The sequence below is a fragment of the Balaenoptera acutorostrata genome, chromosome 1 (assembly GCF_949987535.1).
Source record: "Balaenoptera acutorostrata chromosome 1, mBalAcu1.1, whole genome shotgun sequence".
Lineage (NCBI taxonomy): Eukaryota > Metazoa > Chordata > Mammalia > Artiodactyla > Balaenopteridae > Balaenoptera > Balaenoptera acutorostrata.
The window spans coordinates 44,352,788-44,373,792 of record NC_080064.1 but is presented as its reverse complement, the minus strand read 5'-3'; the positions used below and the strand labels follow the sequence as shown (position 1 = coordinate 44,373,792).

The window sequence follows — 21,005 nt, the reverse complement described above, 5'->3', positions numbered from 1 at the left end:
TTGACTTAAAGTATATTTTTTTCTGACAATTATATAGCCAACTCAGTTCTCTCTTGATATCTTTTTCCAGCCTGTATTTTCAACCTCTTTGCTTCTTTGTATCTAAAGTGAATCTCTTGTAGGTAATATGATAGATGGATCATGTGTTTTTTAATCCAGTTTTCCAATCTCTGCCTTTAATTGGAGAGTCTAATTCATTTTTGAATTGGCCAAAAAATTCGTTCGTTTTTTTCCATAAGATGGCTCTAGTAGTCCTTCGTTGTCTTTAACTTCATTTGAAACAATTTTGTTAGATTGTGTTGTGACAGCTGTCATATTAGTGTGCCTTTAAAAAAACTTATCAAAATTGGTGAATTTTTGTGTAGCCATTTTAATGTTGAAGGTGGAAGAAAAAAGCAACATTTTTGGCATATAATGCTTTATCATTTCAAGAAAGGTAAAAACACAACTGAAATGCAAAAAAAGATTTGTGCAGTGTATGGAGAAGGTGCTGTGACTGATCAGATGTGTCAAAAATGGTTTGCAAAGTTTTGTGCTGGAGATTTCTCACCGGACAATGCTCCATGGTCCGGTAGACCCGTTGAAGTTGATAGTGATCAAATTGAGACATGAATTGAGAACAATCAACATTATACCACACAGGAGATAGCTGACATACTCAAAATATCCAAATCAAGCATTGAAAATCATTTGCACCAGCTTGGTTATGTTAATCGCTTTGATGTTTGGGTTCCGCATAAGTTAAGTGAGAAACCTTCTTGACCATATTTCTGCATGTGATTTTCTACTTAAGTGTAATGAAAACATTTGTTTTTAAAACAATTTGTGATGGGTGATGAAAAGTGGATACTGTACAATGATGTGGAACAGAAGAGATCGTGAGGCAAATGAAGTAAATCACCACCAACCACACCAAAGAAGATGATGTTGTGTATATGGTGGGATTGGAAGGAAGTCCTCTATTATGAGCTCCTCCCAGAAAACCAAACGATTAATTCCAACAAGTACTGCTTGCAGTTAGACCAGCTGAAAGCAGCACTTGATGAAAAGCATCTGGAATTAGTCAACAGAAAATGCATAATCTTCCATCAGGATACCGCAAGAGTGCATGTTTCTTTGATGACCAGGTAGAAACTGTTACAGCTTGGCTGGGAAGTTGTGATTCATCCACCGTATTCACCAGACATTGCACCTTCAGATTTCCATTTATTTCGGTCTTTACAAAATTCTCTTAATGGAAAAAATTTCAATTCCCTGGAAGACTGTAAAAGGCACCTGGAACAATTCTTTGGTCAAAAAGATAAAGAGTTTTGGCAAGATGGAATTATGAAGTTGCCTGAAAAATGGCAGAAGGTAGTGGAACAAAAGGGTGCATACGTTGTTCATAAAGTTCTTGGTGAAAATGAAAAATGTGTCTTTTATTTTTACTTAAAAACCAAAGGAACTTTTTGGCCAACCCAATACATTTAAAGTAGTTATTGATAAGGAAGGATTTACTCGTGCTCTTTAGTTTTTTCTTTTCTGTATGTCTCGTGCTTTTTGTTCCTTAATTTCTGTATATTGCTGCCTTTTTATGTATTTAGTTGACTTTTTTATAGTGTGCTATTTTAATTCCCTTTTTTCCTTTTTTGTATTTTTAAACATTATTTTCTTAGGGGTTGCCTTGCAGATAACAGTGCAACTAATATCTTAAATTTATAACAGCCTAGTTTGAGTAATACCAGTTTAGTTTCAGTAGTATACACACACTCTGATCCTATATGTCTCTGTTCTCTCTCATTGTTATTGTCACAGATTACATCTTTATACATTGTGTGCCCATAAACGTAGGTTTATAATTGTCTTCTTATGTATTTGCCTTTTAAATCATGTAGGAAAAAAGGAAGAGTTACAAACCAGCAGTACAATAATACTGGCTTTTATGTTTACCGGTGCTAAGTTACCTTTACCAGTGTCCTTTATTTCTTATGGCTTTGAGTTACTGCCTAATTTCTTTTTTTTTTTGGGGGGGGGTTTATTTATTTTATTTATTTATTTATTTATGGCTGTGTTGGGTCTTCGTTTCTGTGCGAGGGCTTTCTCTAGTTGTGGCAAGTGGGGGCCACTCTTCATCACGGTGCGCAGGCCTCTCATTATCGTGGCCTCTCTTGTTGCGGAGCAGAGGCTCCAGACGTGCAGGCTCAGTAACTGTGGCTCACGGGCCTAGTTGCTCTGCGGCATGTGGGATCTTCCCAGACCAGGGCTCGAACCCGTGTCCCCTGCATTGGCAGGCAGATTCTCAACCACTGCGCCACCAGGGAAGCCCCTACTGCCTAATTTCTTTTCATTTCAGCCTTAAGAACTACCTTTAGCATTTCTTGTAGGGCTAGACTTCAAGTCTGCTAATGAAAATTCTTAGCTTTTGTTTATCTGGAAGTGTCGTACTTTCTCTGTCATTAGTAAAGGATAGTTTTTCTGCATGGTTAGAGAATATTTGGTTGACAGTGTTTTTCATCCAGGACTTTAAATATGTCATCCCATTGCCTTCTGGCCTCCATGATTTCTGATGGGAAATCAGCTGTTAATTTTATTGTGGATTCTTCATGTATGAGAAGTTGCTTCTCTCTTGTTGCTTTCAAAATTTCTTCTGTCTTTAACAATTTAACAATTATGTGTCTTGGTGTGGATTCCTATGAGTTTATTCAGCTTGGAGTTCATTGAGTTTCTTGGATGTGTGTAGTTGTGTCTTTCATCAGATTTGGGAAGTTTTTGGCTATTATTTCTTCAAATTTTTTTTTTTTTTTTTTGGTCATACCGCACGGCTTGTGGGATCTTAGTTCCCCAACCAGGGATTGAACCTGGGCTCACGGCAGTGAAAGCACGGGGAGTCCTAACCACTGGACCACTAGGGAATTCCCTCTTTAAGTATTTTTTCTTTCCCCTTCTCTCTTTTCCTTCTGAGACTCCTGTTATGCATATGCTAGTATGCATGGTAGAGAAGAAGGAAAGCACATGAGGAACTCAGGAACCAGACAATACAGGGAGCAGAAAAAAGTTCCAGAAAAATTGTTAGTGTTTTCAGAAATAAGAGATGAAGATCAGAGTGCTATGAAAAGGAATAATCAGAGAATTAGAGAGTTCTTAGAAGTGAAAATACGAAAGGTTTCCTCCATGCCCCCCCTCCAAATATAGAAGGGTTGGAAGATAAATTTGAGGAAGTCACCCAGGAAGGACAAAAAAGAGATGGGAAATGGAGAGAAAAGATAATTGGAGGATCAGTGTAAGAGGCCTAAAGTTCAATTAATAGGAGCTCTAGAAAAAGAGCAGAGAAGAAGAAAGGGAGGAAGTTATGGAAGATGTAATATGGAAAAAATTTCCAGAAGTGAAGGACTTGAGTTAGAGATTAAAAGAGCCAGCTGAATGCACAGCAAAATGAATAAAGAAATATCTATACTAAGACTTATCACTTGTAAATTACAGAACACTGAGGCAAAGAGAATATCCTAAAAGTTTCCATAAAGAAAAAAAAACAGTTCAGTAAAAGAGATGGAGAATAAGAATGGCATAATTTTCTCAGTAGTAACACTAGAAACTAGAAATTGTTGAAACAATACCTGTAAGATTTTGAGTGAATGATTTTTAACCTAGAATTTCAAACCTAATTAAACAAAATATGAAGAAAGAGTAAAGACATTTCAGGCATACAAAGTCTTATAAAACTTACCTCCTATTGGGGCTTAAGGGAGCCCAATAAATAGCACTCTCTTTCCCTTCCTGAATTCTGAACAAATTGGGAGAGATAAAGGAAGCATATGGAGACCAGAATATTATTTTTATTATGGATAAGATTCACATTGGAGAATGGGACTTATATTTTCATGTGGCTTGCTAATACTCATTGCCAGAAATAGACAGATTTAACCACTCAGGCATAGGCAGAGCTGAACAGTGACAGGCCCTGTGTGGGGCTTGCAACTGTAATGTTAGAGTATGAATGAGAGAATGGAATTTTCTTTCCTGAGAACAGCTGAATGCAAAGAGGAAGGAGAGAGGAAGGTGCTAACTTTTGCCCAGATCATTTTTCTAAACTCAATGATGAAATAAGTTACCCCATCTCCTTAGGAAAGGAATGAATGGAGTGGAAGGAAATCAGGAATGTTGTGATAATGGTTGTCCCTCTACATGAAATGAAATGTCAGAAGTAGGGCATAATTACTTTCTTAATGCCTTTCTTGTTTTCTTTCTTAGAAAGCTACTGGAGGATATGCTACACCAAAAAAGAGGGAGTAACTTATGGAAGAGGAAAATAGAAGAGTCAGTCAGCATGAGAGAGTAGATGGGAATTGGTAGGATGATAGCAAAAGGAAAGTCTCAGGGTGACAAGTGTGGTGGAAATCTAGTAGTGATCAGAACGTGCCAGATGGGATGTCCAAGGAGAGAAAAATGACAATAAAAACAAACACATGGGTTGCTTGATGTATTTGAAGACAGTGAGAGAAGATTTACAGTTCTGTCAATGAATTATTGACAGATATATAAAAAACTTAAGAGAAGTGAGACAATTCCAGGTAAAACTGAAAAGTATACCAAAAGAGAAATGTGATTATAGTATATATATGTTGCTTAAGTCAAAAGTCTAGGCTCCTGTGATAAAGAGATCCAATAGTACAGTGACCTAAGAAACAGTTTTATTTCTGTCTCATGTAATAGTTGCTAGGTGAGTAGTCACCAGATCCAGATGAATAGTTTATTGTGTGTGGTCATTCAGGAGTACCAAGTTCCACTGATGATTTTTGTCCAGTTAAAAGTATGGCCAAGGGCTAACAGTGTGGACTTTACCTGGGCTTGTTAGACTAAATGCAGAATGTTAGTCCTCACTCCAAACCTACTGAATCGGAATCTGCACTTAGGAACTAGCTGATTCCTGTGCACAAAAGTTTAAGACCTACTGGTCTGGATTGGAATTTAATTGTTGGCTATGTGATTGAAGATGGATGACTGAGAATTTTATCCAGTGAGAAGGGGAGAGCATGGAGGAGGTAAGAACTTGATCTTAAGGACACACCTAACTGCAGAGAAGGTTGGGAAATGTAGTTTAGCTACGTGCCTAGGAAAAAGGAGAAAATGAATTTTGATAGATATCTAGAAAACTCTGTGCAATGGTATATTTGGCTCAGCCATAAATAATATTGGCATATTATATTATAGTCATCCTGGGAGGATGGTGGTAGGATGGGAACATAAGTGTGTGTACAATTCTGTCTGTAGGAAGTCAGTAGATAGTACCTAAATCTAAAACAAAATAGGTAGTATCAGCTTAAGCATGTAATTTAGAAATATGGAGATAAATCTCAGAAGAAACAGCTAAAAGAGTTGACAGTAGTTGCTTCTGAGGAGAGAGATTGGTAGTTGGTAGGAGAATGCTGTTTTGCCTTGCCATTTACTTTTTCAACTGTGTAAGTGTATTTGTTTTATAAGAAGCACATTGGAAAAAAAAATTCCTGTAGTCTAAATAGGAGGTAAACACATGAAATGTGTTAAGTGCTAAGTACTATGAGAAAGGTAAGAACAAAGTCCATAGAAAGAGGCATACTTATCCAGGCCACCCTGGGTGGTAGGAGGCTAGGGGATGGATTGGGAAGCGAGACACTTTCTAGTTACATTGTAGACAATATAAAGTATGAGGCAATTAAATATCTTTTGGATCTATTATATTTTGTTTTTAAAGTGTGAACAATTAAAAATAATTTCAGCTAAGTTTTTATTAATCCATTTAACAAATTTATTGAGTGTCTACTTTGAACTAGGTACTGTAATAGGCGATGAAGATATAATGGTAAGCAAAATGAGAAATGGTTTCTTACCTCTTGGAGCTTATAATCTTGTGTATAAGATTATACAGAAGAGTTTGGTTTTCCTTCACTTCTACTTTCAGAAACATTCCTTAGAGCATTGATTTTTCAAGTGTAGTTCCCAGTCTAGCCACATGAGAATCACCTGGGAACTTGTGAGAAATGCAAATTCTCAGGCCTCAATCCCAGACCTGTTCAATCAGAAACTCTGGGAATGGGACCTTCCAGGTGATTCTAATGAATGATAAAATTTGAGAACTATTGCCTTAAAGGTAATCAATATTTTAAGCTTGGTTTATTACTGCTAGTATTTCGGTGTTAGAAATAACCAACTGCAAATACCAGATTTTATAATTATTAAGAATTTAGTAATTTTGAAAATGTTTAATTAATTTAGAATTTATTAAGCACATACCATGTATAATAATTCAGTCTCTGGAGTCTAGTTTATGTGGACTCCTTTTTCTTAGCAAGCTTTTTTCCTATAGGAGAGCATTATGTTGGGTTTTTTTTTCCTCTCTTTTTTTAATTGAGGTAATATTGACACACAATATTATATTAGTTTCAGGTGTACAACATAATGATTCAATATTTGAATATATTGGGAAATGATCACCACCGTAAGTCTAGTTAGCATCCATACAAATGCTGTGTCTTCATGGGGCTTGAGAGGTCCCTGCTAATTTTCTATAATTGTAAAATTATCAGAACCAATATAACATTGGCATCACTGTGTTTCAGGATTTGCATTGAATTATAACATCTTAGATGGAGTAGACTCTGGTTCAGCCACTCACTTTATAGTTTAGAAATCTGTGACTCAGAGAGGGTCAGTGTCTCTTGTTTAAAGTCACTCAGTAAGTAGCTAGTGGGCCTCAGGGGTTGGAGGCCTTAGCTGAAATTGGTTGATTATGTAATTTTTTTTCCAAAGTAGTAGGAGCTTCTGATAACTTTCTATAATTATGCTTTACAGTAGCTTCCTTTGCCTGTCCTATGAAGGGTTACTTGAGCAGTAACTCTTTCTGTGACTAGCTTTTCCATTAGTTATGCAACAGTTATTTCAGGTAAACTTTCTCAGCTAGTGTATCCAAACAACTCTTACAAGACTCAGGCCCCGAACCTTGTAGGTCAGTCTGCCAGTTGAATGATGGATAATTACAGAAAGGCATCAAAAACTTCTCTTTGAAACAATTCCAATTTCTGCTAAAGACTTCAGTTTGCAGCAGGTAAAGAGTGGTGTAAAGACATCAGGCTGGAGTAGATGTTCTTTTAATTGCTGGTGATTTTGAGTGTTTACTAAGTACCTAGAATTGTGGTAGACATTGATGGTAAGGATTCAAGGAGGATAGAAGACATGATTAGACCTAGAAGTAGGAAATGGACTGATGTTTAATGATTTACTAAAAATGAAATGCAATACATTCTAAATGCTATTGTTTTCAATATTCAAACACTTTTAAAATAAATTTGTTAAAAATTCTCTGTATTTTCTTGTTAATAATTGGTTATTTAAGGTTAGAATCTCATTTAATACGTATTTTCTGCATTCTGAAAATATAAACAGGAACTAGAATGTAGGTCTGACATTTTTATTTGATTCAACCAGTTTTGCTGAGTGTGCACTGGGAAGCAGTGAACCTTGTTTTCAAAACACTATCTTCTCAGAGAAAACTTCGTTTCTAGGAACCATACCTTTTTGGGGAAAATTTTATTTTTTAAATTTTTAAAATTTTTTTAAAATTTTAATTAATTAATTTATTTAATTTTGGCTGTGTTGGGTTTTCGTTTCTGTGCAAGGGCTTTCTCTAGTTGCGGCAAGTGGGGCCCACTCTTCATCGCGGTGCGCGGGCCTCTCACTGTCGCGGCCTCTCTTGTTGCGGAGCACAGGCTCCAGACGCGCAGGCTCAGTAGTTGTGCCTCACAGGCCTAGTTGCTCCGCGGCATGTGGGATCTTCCCAGACCAGGGCTCGAACCCGTGTCCCCTGCATTGGCAGGCGGATTCTCAACCACTGCGCCACCAGGGTAGCCCCTGGGGAAAATTTTATACTGTTGATAGCTTAAAAGAAAAAGTTAAAAATAGCAATTTTGCTGTGAAATTACCACACTTTGTTTTGGAAGTAAGAGGACATTTGCTACTCATATAAGAAAAGATGGGGAAGATTAGAAAATAACTATAGGGACTTTCCTGGTGGCGCAGTGGTTAAGACTCCATGCTCCCAATGCAGGGGGCCCGGGTTTGATCCCTGCTCAGGGAACTAGATCCCACATGCATGCTGCAACTAAGGAGCCCACCTGCTGCAACTAAGGAGCCCACCTGCTGCAACTAAGACCTGGTGCAACCAAATAAAGAAAATAAATTAACAAAGAAAATAAATTAAAAGAAAAAAAGAAAATAACTATGGTCTGTTTTTTTCATAACAGATTATTCCAATTAAAAACTTAAATGTAATTTCAGTTATGTGAAACAAATTACTCAAAGTGAAACCTGGCAACTTTCTGAGTCTAACTCCTCACTAGCATTTATCTGTATTAAATAGATTGTTTTTTTTTTTTTTTGAATGGAGGAATAGTATGTCTAAAGAGTTTTATAAACAGAATTGTGGATCAGCATTGCTGTATCAAGTCTTTTTTGTTTAGGCTTTTGTCAGTGAGATGACATCTACAAAATTACTAGTCATTATTGTAGAATAGCATTAGAAAATTTAAAATATTTTGGTTACTGGATAAGTTAAAGTAATCTTTTAGAATAGAACCCATTATTACTTTTAAAATTAGGAACCTGCAGCAGTTTCTACAAGAAGTTAGATGTATTTGACAACTGTTTTGACAGTTATGTAAAAAAAAAAAAAAACTTTATCAAGAATAATGAAAGAAAAATCTATTAAATACATTTAAATATCCAAAAACCAGGAGCAAAAACATTCTTTTATAGATAAAAGTGCTACAGCTTTTTACTGGAAAATAATATTACTCAAAAAAGAAATGGTGGGGGCTTGCCTGGTAGCGCAGTGGTTGAGAATCTGCCTGCCAATGCAGGGGACACGGGTTCGAGCCCTGGTCTGGGAAGATCCCACATACCACGGAGCAACTAGGCCCGTGAGCCACAACTACTAAACCTGCGCGTCTGGAGCCTGTGCTCCGCAATAAGAAAGGCCGCGACAGTGAGAGGCCCGCGCACCGCAATGAAGAGTGGCCCCTGCTCGCCACAACTAGAGAAAGCCCTCGCACAGAAACGAAGACCCAACACAGCCAAAAATAAATAAATTAATTAAAAAAAAAAAGTAGATTTAAATCTAAACATTAAAAAAAAAAAGAAATGGTGAAAATCTAATATGGTTTTGGCTTAAATTTTAATTATCATAATTTCTTTAAATAGTATTTTGTAAAATAATTTAGAAGAAGCACCTAGTAAATTTTTTTAATTGAAGTATAGTTAATTTACAATATTATTTTAGTTACAGGTGTACAGCATAGTGATTCAGTGTTTTTAGAGATTATACTCCATTAAAAGTTATTACAAAATAATGGCTATAATTTCCTGTGCTACACAGTATATCCTTGTTGCTTATCTATCTAGTAGGCTTTTTAAAATAAGAGATAATGTTAATCTGGACAGAGATCAAGGCAGAGAATGTAGAGGACTGTACTACAACAGGAACTATAAAAGCTAGGTCCAAGTAGAGTAAGATATTTCAGTGGAGACATAACTATGTAAGTTTAATTTCTTTTTTTCTTTTTTTTTGGAAATATGCTTTGGCATAAAATAGATAGGGGTAAATGAATTGTGTTCTGAGCTTTTGAATTTAGATAATATTTTTGTGTTTGTATGATATATAGTTATATGATTTAGAGGTGTTTGACTGCCCAGATTTAACCAAGTAAAATCAAAGATGCTACATGCAGTTTGCTTTTTTGACTCTAATTTTTATTCATGTTATTAATCTTTGTTTAGAGTCATGAATTTAAGTATGAATTTAAGGCATATAGGACAAAGTGAAAAGTAAAAAAAATCCTGATTTCCATAATATGTAGTATACAAGCTATTTCTAGTATAGAAATTATTTAACAAAATGTAGTATTTTCATTTGTTTATAGTTTGTGCTCTGTGGTAAAAGTGTAATAGTTCCTATTATATTTTAGAACAAAACGGATTCTGATTTTTTTTTCTTTCTATTATCTTTTTTCTAAACATTATTATTCTTTTAGAGCAGTTTTAGTTTCACAGCAAAGTTGGGCAGAAAGTACAGAGTACCCATGTAACTCCCTTCCCCCACACAGGAATAGCCTCTCTCAGTATCAACATCCCTGCACCAGAGTGGTACATTTGTTACAGTCGATGCACCTACATTAACACGTCATTATCATCCAAAGTCCGTAGTTTACCTTAGGGTTCACTCTTAGGGATATCCATTCTGTGGGTTTTGACAAATGTATAATGACATGTATCATCATACAGAATATCACTATAACTCTTAAACTCTGGGATCCTGTTGGTTTTTTAAAATTTTCTTACCTCAGAAGAATTTATTTAAACTGCTTTGTACTTTGGAGCTGGAGGAAGTCTGTTGACGTTGGTTCCCCATGTTTAGAGCGTCAAGTTAGAAGTAGGTTAGCGGTATAAATAGGTAGTATTTAGTAGGAAAGTCATGTGGGAAAGATCTTACCACTTAGCCTTCTATAAACTGATTCCCTATGTTGCATATCGATTGCAGTTCTTCTGTTATTTTTACCACTTAGTCTTCTATAAGCTGGTTCCCTATGTTGCGTATAGATTGGAATTCTTGTGTTATTTTTCTTCCATTTCCTTTTATGTTAATTGTGGTACATCAGTTGCAGGTTTTATTTCCCTTTTAGTTGAAATTCTTATTGAGTAATGTAAAACAGCATTTTACTTCTGAAGTTCCCTTGTTTTGATGTCATAGTGCCAGAATTACGTTAGAACCTCCTTTATGGGGATTTCGCTGTTATTTACTAAGTGGATTTTAACTCCTTCTCATATAGTTTTCAGAGTTTAAAATTTTTTATTTTTTACTCTTCAGCTTTTTACTTTATTTTTATTTATTTTTGGCTGTGTTGGGTCTTCGTTGCTATGCGGCTTTCTCTAGTTGCGGTGAGCGGGGGCTACTCTTCGTTGTGGTGCGTGGGCTTCTTATTGCGGTGGCTTCTCTTGTTGCAGAGCACGGGCTCTAGGTGCGCAGGCTTCAGTAGTTATGGCGCGTGGGCTCTAGAATGCAGGCTTGGTAGTTGTGGTGCACAGGCTTAGTTGCGCCGCGACATGTGGGATCTTCCCGGACCAGGGCTCGAACCCTTGTTCCCTGCATAGTCAGGCAGATTCTTAACCACTGCGCCACCAGGGAAGCCCCGCTATTCAGTTTTGAGAATGAATTGTAAAAGTTTTTTTTGTGTCTAACCAATTTTTTAGAAATGGGTTTTGCATTTTAAATAACAGATTTTTTTTTTTTAATCCAATAGTTTGCTTGCCTAAACTGGATTTGAAGCAATTCAGACTACTGGAGATCTGCCACTTTACAATATCACAATTGGAAGGAAGCAGGTTTTCAAATAATGGAAGAGTCTAAGAACTCTGAAAATGAAAATCATGAACCAAAGAAGAATGCTTGGGCTCTTTCTGAAGAAAGCAAAGCAGTTAAATTTATAACTAATCAAACTTTGAAAGCTAGAAATGATAAATCCATAAAAGAAATTGGGACCAACTCTCCAAATAGGAATAGTAGTAAAAAAAATAAGCAAAATGATATTTGTATAGAAAAAGCAGAAGTTAAATCATGTAAAGTAAATGCTGCCAGTGTTCCAGGCCCTAAAGATTTGGGGTTAGTCCTTCGAGATCAAAGTCACTGCAAAGCAAAAAAATCACCGAATTCACCGGTGAAAGCAGAAAAGGTACCTGTTTCACAGGCAAAAGTAGAAAGGGCACCCAGTTTACAGGCAAAAACAGAAAAATCACCAAAGTCACTTAATTCACCAGTGAAAACAGAAAAGGCACCCAGCTCACAGGCAACAGCAGCAGAAAAGACACTTAATTCACAGAGGAGAGCAGAAAAAGCACCTGGTTCTCAGATGAAATCAGAAAAGGTGCCCAGCTTACCAGCAGAAGCTGAGAAGGTACCCAGTTTACTGTTGAAAGAAAATATGAGACAGACAGAATTACAGCAGATTGGAAAAAAAATTCCAAGCTCCTTTACTTCTCTGGACAAAGTGAATATTGATGTTGCAGAGGGAGAAAAATCTGCTCTGGAAAACTCACAACAATCTCAGAAGCAACAAACATGTACAGATAATACTGGTGATTCTGATGATAGTGCTTCAGGAACTGAAGACATATCGGATGATTTGAGTAAGTACAAATTAGATTATTCCACAGTCACATTTTTGGAGAGATTTTTTAATATTAATGTTCTTTAGATTGTCCTTAGTTTGATTTTAACTACTTTAACTACAAAAAGGACATTAATAATATGGGTCTTAGGTTGAAAACATTTATTATGGGAGATACAAAGCCTGTGCAAATACAAATTTAGTGGCTCCTATAGTTGATGTGTACACACACGCATGCACACACACACACACACACGTGCACACACACACACACTCTCTCTCTCTCACTCTTCTTTTAAATGGTCCTGGTAACACATTGCTCATTCATTCACCAAACATGTATGCATTGAGTTCCCATTATATGTCACACATGTGTTTACAGTGGAAAACCAAAAAAACACAGCCCCAGACCTCAAGGAAGCTTCTAGTTAGGTGCGGGTGATACAGATAGGTAAGGTGGTAATTTAGTTCAGTGCCAAAAACTTAGAATCGAGAAAGTACATGATTTAATTGAGGTATTTAGACTTTGGGTTGAGAAAATGCATGATATAAATGTGAGACTGCAAGTGTGACTGAGATTCAGTATGACTGCAACAGGGACTTGTGGGGGAATGTGGCAAAAGATGCAGCTGAAAAGGCACACAAGAATTGGAAAGTAAAGGGCCTTTTAGGATATGATAAACAGTGTGGACTTTATTATGAGTGTTTTGAGAAGCCACTGAAGAGTTTTAACCAAGGTAGCACTGTGATCATGTATATATATATATATATAAATATATATGTTTATCTTTTCAGCAAATTCTTTGACAGGAGCAAAACTGGAAACAGATTCAATAGGACACTGTTGCAATTTACTTGAGAATTATCATTGTAAAATTCATTTTCTTATGAGATCTTGATCTTAGTGTTACTTAATTGTTTATAAATATTGTCCATGTCTTTTGAGTACTTTAATCCTAATTTTGTTTAAATTAATGAATTTTCCTTGGCAGTCTTTTTTCCTGATGTTTCTGTGGCTAAAAGAATAAAACCTTTTCTTGATGTATAAACAGAAAAAGCTATTTCTAAATCATTATTTACCACACTTTGAGAAATACTGACAAAGAGTTCAGAAATAGCTTCTTTTTATTTCTGGTGGTACACAGAAGATGGTTTATTGACAAACCTTTTTTGTAATTTAATAGAGGTACCTTTGTATGTAAGAAAAAATGTTAATAATTTCATAGATATGGTTTAGGACAAGGCCCAAAAAGGTAAGTCAATTTAAAGACAATGTCTAATAAATAATAGTACTGCTAGTGTTTAGATATGGCAGATCTAAACATGACAGTATGTGATTGAAGTTGGGAAATACTGGTGCATAAGATCAGCTACAGGGGTCTGGTCACTTGAATTAGTGAAAAATATGATTTAAAGATTATTTTCTTAAAAAGGTGACAAAATAAGGTGACAGAGTGAGGTGGTTAAGATTGTGAGCTCTGGAGTAAAATTTCATAGGTTTTGAATCTTATCTTCCCCACTTAATAACTTTGTAATCTTGGATAAGCTGCTTATCCTTTAAAATATGTCGGAGTTTCCTCATTTTTTAAAATGTGGAGATGCGGCTGCCTTTGTTGTAAAGGTTAAGTGAAATAATTCAATCGAGTGTTTCATGTAGTCCCTGACACAGTAGGCAGGCAACGGCAATGAATATCCTTTATTTTTATTATTTCTCCAATTAAATGCAGTTTTGTTATTTGTTAACATGGAGAACAAGTTGAAATAGCTTAAGGAAGCTAGTAGACCAAGTAGAGGTCCTTTCGGGAGACTTGTTTTAACAAACTTATAAGAATGAGGGACTTCCTGGCGGTCCAGTGGTTAGGACTCCATGCTTTCACTTCAGGGGGCATGGGTTCGTTCCCTGGTTGAAGAACTAAGATCCTGCAAGCTGTGTGGCCAAAATAAAACAAACAAAAAAACACTTGTTACCAAATAGGTAAGTATGTTTTAGGACTTCCCTGGCGGTCCAGTGGTTAAAACTCTGGCGCTTTCAGCATGGGGGCTCAGGTTTGATCCCTGGTGGGGGAACTAAGATCCCACATGCCACATGGTGTGGCCCACAAAAAGAAAAACCGAAAAAACCAAAAAATGATTTATATGGGAATTCCCTGGTGGTCCAGTGGTTAGGACTCCAGGCTCTCACTGCTGAGGGCCCAGGTTCAATCCCTGGTCGGGGAACTAAAATCCCACAAACCGTGTAGTGCTGCCAAAAGATTAGTGGATTAATCTCCATTAGGTCCAACTTTAGCTCCCACCTAGTACATCCACCATTTTTCCTTTTGCCGTTTGTACATTCAGTAAATATTTTGGGTGGTCTCCGCTATGTGCAGGTACTGATCTAGCTGCTAGGAATATAACAATGAACTAAACAGATAACACTATACTTACTTATAGAGTTAATATTCTAGTGGGAGGAGACAGACAACAAACATAGTAAATAACAAAAGTATATAATAAGTTAGATAGTGATAAATCTTATAAGAAAAATAAAACAGGAAAGGTCATAAGGAATGATAACTGCTGTGTCTGGTGGTGGTATTTCAAATTTAAATTGTCACTGAGAAGGTGACATTAGAGCAAATATTTGAAGGTAAGAGGTGAGAGAGTGAGCCTGGTGAATATTTGAAGGGAGAATATACTAGATCTGGGCTTCTCAAACTTTAGTGTGCATATGAATCAATTGGGAATTGTATTAAAATTTGATTTAGAAAATCTAGGGCTTCCCTGGTGGCGCAGTGGTTGAGAATCTGCCTGCCAATGCAGGGACACGGGTTCGAGCCCTGGTCTGGGAAGATCCCACGTGCCGCGGAGCGACTGGGCCCGTGAGCCACAATTGCTGAGCCTGCGCATCTGGAGCCTGTGCTCCGCAACAAGAGAGGCCGCGATGGTGAGAGGCCTGCGCACCGCGATGAAGAGTGGCCCCCGCTTGCCACAACTGGAGAAAGCCCTCGCACAGAAATGAAGACCAACACAGACATAAATAAATAAATAATAAATTTAAAAAAAAAAAAAAAAGAAAATAAGAAAATCTAGAGTCTGAGATACTGGATTTCTAACAAGCTCCTGAATGAAGCTGATGCTGCTGGTCAGGATCATGCTTTTGAGCAGCAGAACCTAACTCGTCTTCTTACTTTCACTTATACCATCCTTCCTTGTGTTTTCAACATAGCAGCCAGAATGATCCTGTTAAAATTATTCAGATCATGTTACTGCTGTTAATCATGTTTCAATGGTTTCCCATATATCAGAGTAAAAGCTAGTGTCCTTGCTGTGACCTTTGTGATCTTCGGCACTCCCCCCCCCCCACTTCTCTGCCCTCATTTATCTACTTCTCATCGTTTCTCTCTGTTCCAACCGCATGATATCCTTGCAGTTCCTCAAATGTGAAGGCAAGTGTCCACCTGATGGCTCTGGCATTTGCTTTTTCCTTTGCCTGGAACACTCTTCCCCCAGATGTCCATATGGCTAGCTCTCTTACCTCCTTCACCTTCTCAGTGAGCCTTTTGCTGGGTCACTTATCTAAAATTTACAAACCTCACTTCCACCTCTTGCACTCCTTATTCCTTTTACCTTTTTAATTTTTCTCCATAGTTCTTACTATCATCTGTCATATTTAAATTTTTTATTTACCTTTTTATATTAGTTTTATTGAGATATAATTCACATGCCATAAAATTTGCCATTTAAAAATATACAATTTAGTGGGTTTTAGTATATTTACAAAGTTGTGTATACATTACCACTGTCTAAATCATGTATATTTTCACCACCCCCAAAATAAACTCCATACCCATTAGCAGTCACTACTCATTACCCTCTCCTCCTAGGCACTGCCAACCACTAATTTAGTTTCTGTCTCTATAGACTTGCCTATTTTATATGAATGAAATCATACAACATGTGGCCTTTTGTGTCTGGCTTTTTTCACTTAGTATGTTTTAAGATTCATCCATGTTGTAGCATGTATCAGTGCATCATTCTTTTTCATTGCTGAATAATATTCCTCTTGTGCTCCTCTTGTGGTAGGAGACACATCACCTCCAGAGAGAGGCACACTATTTTTATTCAGAAAATTAGTGCTATCAAAAGAGAAGTGAATTTCAGGGTTCTTGTAGATGGCATGTAGAGTGGCTTTTTTTTTAAATTTAATAATTAAGGAAGCAGGGTTTTTAAATTATTTATTTATTTATTTATTTATTTATTTATTTATTTATTTATGGCTGTGTTGGGTCTTCGTTTCTGTGCGAGGGCTTCTCTAGTTGCGGCGAGCGAGGGCCACTCTTCATCGCAGTGCACAGGCCTTTCACTGTCGCGGCCTCTCTTGTTGCGGGACACAGGCTCCAGACGCGCAGCCTCAGTAGTTGTGGCTCACCGGCCTAGTTGCTCCGCGGCATGTGGGATCTTCCCAGACCAGGGCTCGAACCCGTGTCTCCTGCATTGGCAGGCAGATTCTCAACCACTGCGCCACCAGGGAAGCCTTAGAGTGGCTTTTGGGGGGAGAGAGGAGAGGTTTATTGATTATCTATGAGCATTTACTTTTAGAAGTGCTTTTAAATATATCCAAATCAATTTCTTTATTCAACACACTATTGTCATCTCTGGTCTTGGCATTGTATTAAAATCTGAAGGTACAAAGTTGAATAAGATCTGGTCATTAGCATCAAGGAATTCATTATCTAATTGTAAGAGGTAGATAAATAAATACAAATTACATTGCTGTGAAAATGTGAGATAATAGCGGGTGCTATGAGAATATAAAGAATATCAGACTGTCTTTTTTTAAAATTAATTAATTAATTAATTTCTGGCTGTGTTGGGTCTTCGTTTCTGTGCGAGGGCTTTCTCTAGTTGCGGCGAGCGGGGGCCACTCTTCATTGCGGTGCGCGGGCCTCTCACTGTCACAGCCTCTCTTATTGCGGAGCACAGGCTCCAGACGCGCAGGTTCAGTAGTTGTGGCTCACGGGCCCACTTGCTCCGCGGCATGTGGGATCTTCCCAGACCAGGGCTCGAACCTGTGTCCCCTGCATTGGCAGGCAGATTCTCAACCACTGCACCACCAGGGAAGCCCTGTCTTCTTTTTTTAAAATTAATTTATTTTTGGCTGCGTTGGGTCTTCATTGCTACTCGCAGGCTTTCTCTAGTTGTGGAAAGCAAGGGCTACTCTTTGTTGTGGTGTGTGGGCTTCTCATTGCAGTGGCTTCTCTTGTTGCGGAGCATGGGCTCTAGGCACACGGGCTTCAGTAGTTGTGGCACGTGGGCTCAGTAGTTGTGGCACGTGGGCTTAGTTGCCCTGCGGCATGTGGGATCTTCCCAAACCAGGGATTGAACCCTTGTCCCTTGCATTGGCAGGCGGATTCTTAACCACTGCACCACCGGGGAAGTCCCAGACTGTCTTCTGAAACAGTTGATGCTTAAACTGAATTTTGCAGGACAGGTAAACATAACTAGTTGAAGTGGGAAGGGCCTTGATGGTGGAGGGAACAGAACATGTACAGTCATTGATACTTGGAGTAGCAGTGATCCATTCTAGCACATTTGGTATGAATGAAGTGAAAAGTGTTAGGGCAGGATATAAGATTAGAGATATAGACAACTTAGCTCTCTTTTTGTGAGGTCTTGGCTTAAAGTCTCAGAAAAGCCTTCCCTGACCCCCATATCTAAAGTTTGTTTCCCTCTCAGTTACTTGTTTTTTTCCTTTATAGCACTTACTACAACTTGGGATTATTGTATTTAAACTGTTGACTGCCTTGAAGAGGGCAAGCACTGTGTGTTATATGTTAAAGAGTTTAAACTTTATTCTGAACTCCATGAGAGCCTGTTAAGTATTTTAAGCAAGAGAGTAACATGATTCAATTTGTATTTTAAAAAATCACACTGGTGGTGCAACCTACTGTATTCTAAGTATATATTGGTAGGTGCTGGAAATGCAGAGATTGAAAAGAAAGCACATAGTCTGTGCCTTAAAGAGATCACAATCTAGTTAGGAGGCAGAGAAGCAAAGAAAAAATATTGGTGTGGTGGAGATATCCATGAGTTCAGTGAAAGCAAAGAAGGAGCCTCATGTGAGTCTGTGGTCTGGAGTGTATATGTTCTTTTAGCTTCTTTTGTATAGTGATAAAGTCACTGAAGTGACTTCAGTTCAGTGAGTCATCTTTGGGACTTAAAGTAGCTTTATATCATATTTACTTCAGAGATTCGACAAAATGGTTATGTTATGTTACCCTTGTATAGTGAGTCTCAGTCATATTTGTCTTTTTTGATATAGATTGGTTGGAAGAAGATAGGCATTTGACCCATGAAGTAGAGTTTTCTTTGTGAATTTTGATATCATGTATATCTTTTACTTATATTTTACATAGGTATACCAACATGCACAGTGAAGGAAAACATAAAGGAAGAATATTTTTTCCGTATGTGTATAAATTGAATGTCTGTTTTTTATTAAAAAATTTTTAATTTACCAATTCTGATGATAGTAACTAAGTGATTGCTTCCTTTTCTAGGTAAAATGAAGAACGATGAATCTAATAAAGAAAATTCTTCAGAGATGGACTATTTAGAAAATGCCACTGTGATAGATGAATCTACATTGACACCTGAGCAGAGGCTAGGCTTGAAACAAGCAGAAGAACGCTTAGAAAGAGATCACATCTTTCGACTTGAAAAAGTATACTATGTGTTTTAGTTATTTGGGGGAAAATGCATGTTTCATAGCTTTTCTTTCCCAAGTACAGCTCTTTTTATTTTTCTTATTATATTCCTTAGGCAGAGATATCATGCATCTTTCCTTCCTTCCCTATTTCCTTTCCTCTTCTCTCCCTCTCTTCTTTCCCTCCATTTGTTCAGCAAATCCTTACATCTGTGAGTCTGACTTCATTCATTCATCCCAGGCTCGACCAACTGTGGCCTACCACCTTGTTTTTGTTTTTTTAAATTGTGGTAAAATACCTTATGTTTTTATAAACAGAGTTCTATTGGAACACAACCATGCCATCCTTATTATCTATAGCTGCTTTCTTGCTACCATGGCAGAGTTGAGTTTCGAGAAGTTGCTACGGAGAGTATGTGGACCACAAAGCATGAAATATCTACTGTTTACCAAAGCATAAAATATTTACTGAAATATAACTTTGTCCCTTTACAAGAAGTTTGCTGACCCCTGATTTACTCATTTATCAAATAGATACTGAGAGCTTGTTATGTTCTAGATACTGTGCTAGACACTGGGGATGTATGTTGGTGAAAATGGCACAGTTTCTGCCGATTAGAAGTTAAAGGTCTATTTGGAGTGACAAATAAATTAGCAAATAATACAGGATGTACCAGACTTCCTCCTTTCCCCCTTGGTTTTCTCTTTCCTCTTTTTTTCTCCCATATTTACTGAATATCTCCTATGTATTAGGAACTGTTCTAGCCATAGGTATCTTGTTGCTGAGTACTAATTAATTTCTTAACCTAGAAATACACATTCCCAGCCTTAATGGTAAAAACACTGCTAGATATTGAAGGAAAGAATCATAAATCAGTCTGTTCTTAAATAGGTACTTGGGATATTTGTTAGTATGCATACAGGGAAATAGGTCATCATTCTTTTTTTTTTTTTTTAAAGGATTTTTTTTTTTAGCTTATTTATTTATTATTTATTTATTTTTGGCTGTGTTGGGTCTTCGTTTCCGTGCAAGGGCTTTCTCCAGTTGTGGCAAGCGGGGGCCACTCTTCATCGCGGTGCACAGGGCTCTCACTATCGCGGCCTCTCTTGTTGCGGAGCACAGGCTCCAGACACGCAGGCTCAGTAGTTGTGGCTCACGGGCCTAGTTGCTCCGCGGCATGTGGGATCATCCCAGACCAGGGCTCAAACCCGTGTCCCCTGCATTGGCAGGCAGATTCTCAACCACTGCACCACCAGGGAAGCCCAGGTCATCATTCTTGATAAATAAGGAAAGAAAGAAATGGTATGATTTTGTATAGCTTAGAAAAACAAGATTATATTTAAATTGAAGAAGGCAATCCTGAGTCATTAATAGAATTTATGACAGAGTAGTCACCCTGTGAAAGTAGGAAGGAATATCAAGGAGTAGAGGCCCATAATGTAGGAAAGAGTTTGTATTATATAGTTAGTCTCACAAGATCCTAGTTAGAAGGAAGTCTTTTTTGAAATTTGCTATTTTATATTTTTTTATAAATTTATTTATTTATTTTTGGCTGTGTTGGGTCTTCATTGCTGCACATGGGCTTTCTCTAGTTGCGGCGAGCGGGGGCTACTCTTCATTGCGGTGCAAGGGCTTCTCATTGCAGTGGCTTCTCTTGTTGAGGAGCATGGGCTCTATGCACATGGGCTTCAGTAGTTGTGGACCGTGGGCTCAGTAGTTGTGGCTCGCAGGCTCTAGAGCACAGCCTCAGTAGTTGTGGCACACAGCACGTGGGATCTTCCCGGACCAGGGCTGGAACCTGTGTCCCCTGCATTAGCAGGTGGATTCTTAACCACTGCACCACCAGGGAAGCCTGCAATTTGCTGTTTTACATAGTTCTGTCTTTCCTCTCACTTTCCCTTTCCTAAGTTTGAAATTAGTCTGGATCTGTGCATTATCAAGATAAATATTGAGTACCTTTCATGTGCCATGATCTGGTGATAAAAAGTTGAACTGGGGCATGCGTGGTTTTTTAAAAACCATCATACTGCCTTTCTAGGAGTTTCTTTCAGAGAAAGGCATGTAAGCAAATAATAATAGTAATAACGATATTGTTTGAAAATAGGATCTTAGACAAAGGAGTAACCAACTTGAGTTGGGGTATAGAGGC

The 21,005-nt window shown here is 37.6% G+C and overlaps 1 protein-coding gene across 6 annotated transcripts in view; it reads left to right on the top strand.

The window, feature by feature from the left end:
- The window catches only part of TUT4 (terminal uridylyl transferase 4), a 145,642-nt gene that overhangs the window by 21,783 nt on the left and 102,854 nt on the right, over positions 1-21,005 (top strand). For all 6 annotated transcript variants that reach the window (XM_057541880.1, XM_057541887.1, XM_057541905.1 and 3 more), the window contains 2 exons: positions 11,304-12,186; positions 18,710-18,873. In XM_057541880.1, coding sequence (XP_057397863.1) covers positions 11,397-12,186; positions 18,710-18,873 — 954 coding nt within the window. In that variant the 5' untranslated portion in view covers positions 11,304-11,396. The remainder of the gene's footprint in view (positions 1-11,303; positions 12,187-18,709; positions 18,874-21,005) is intronic.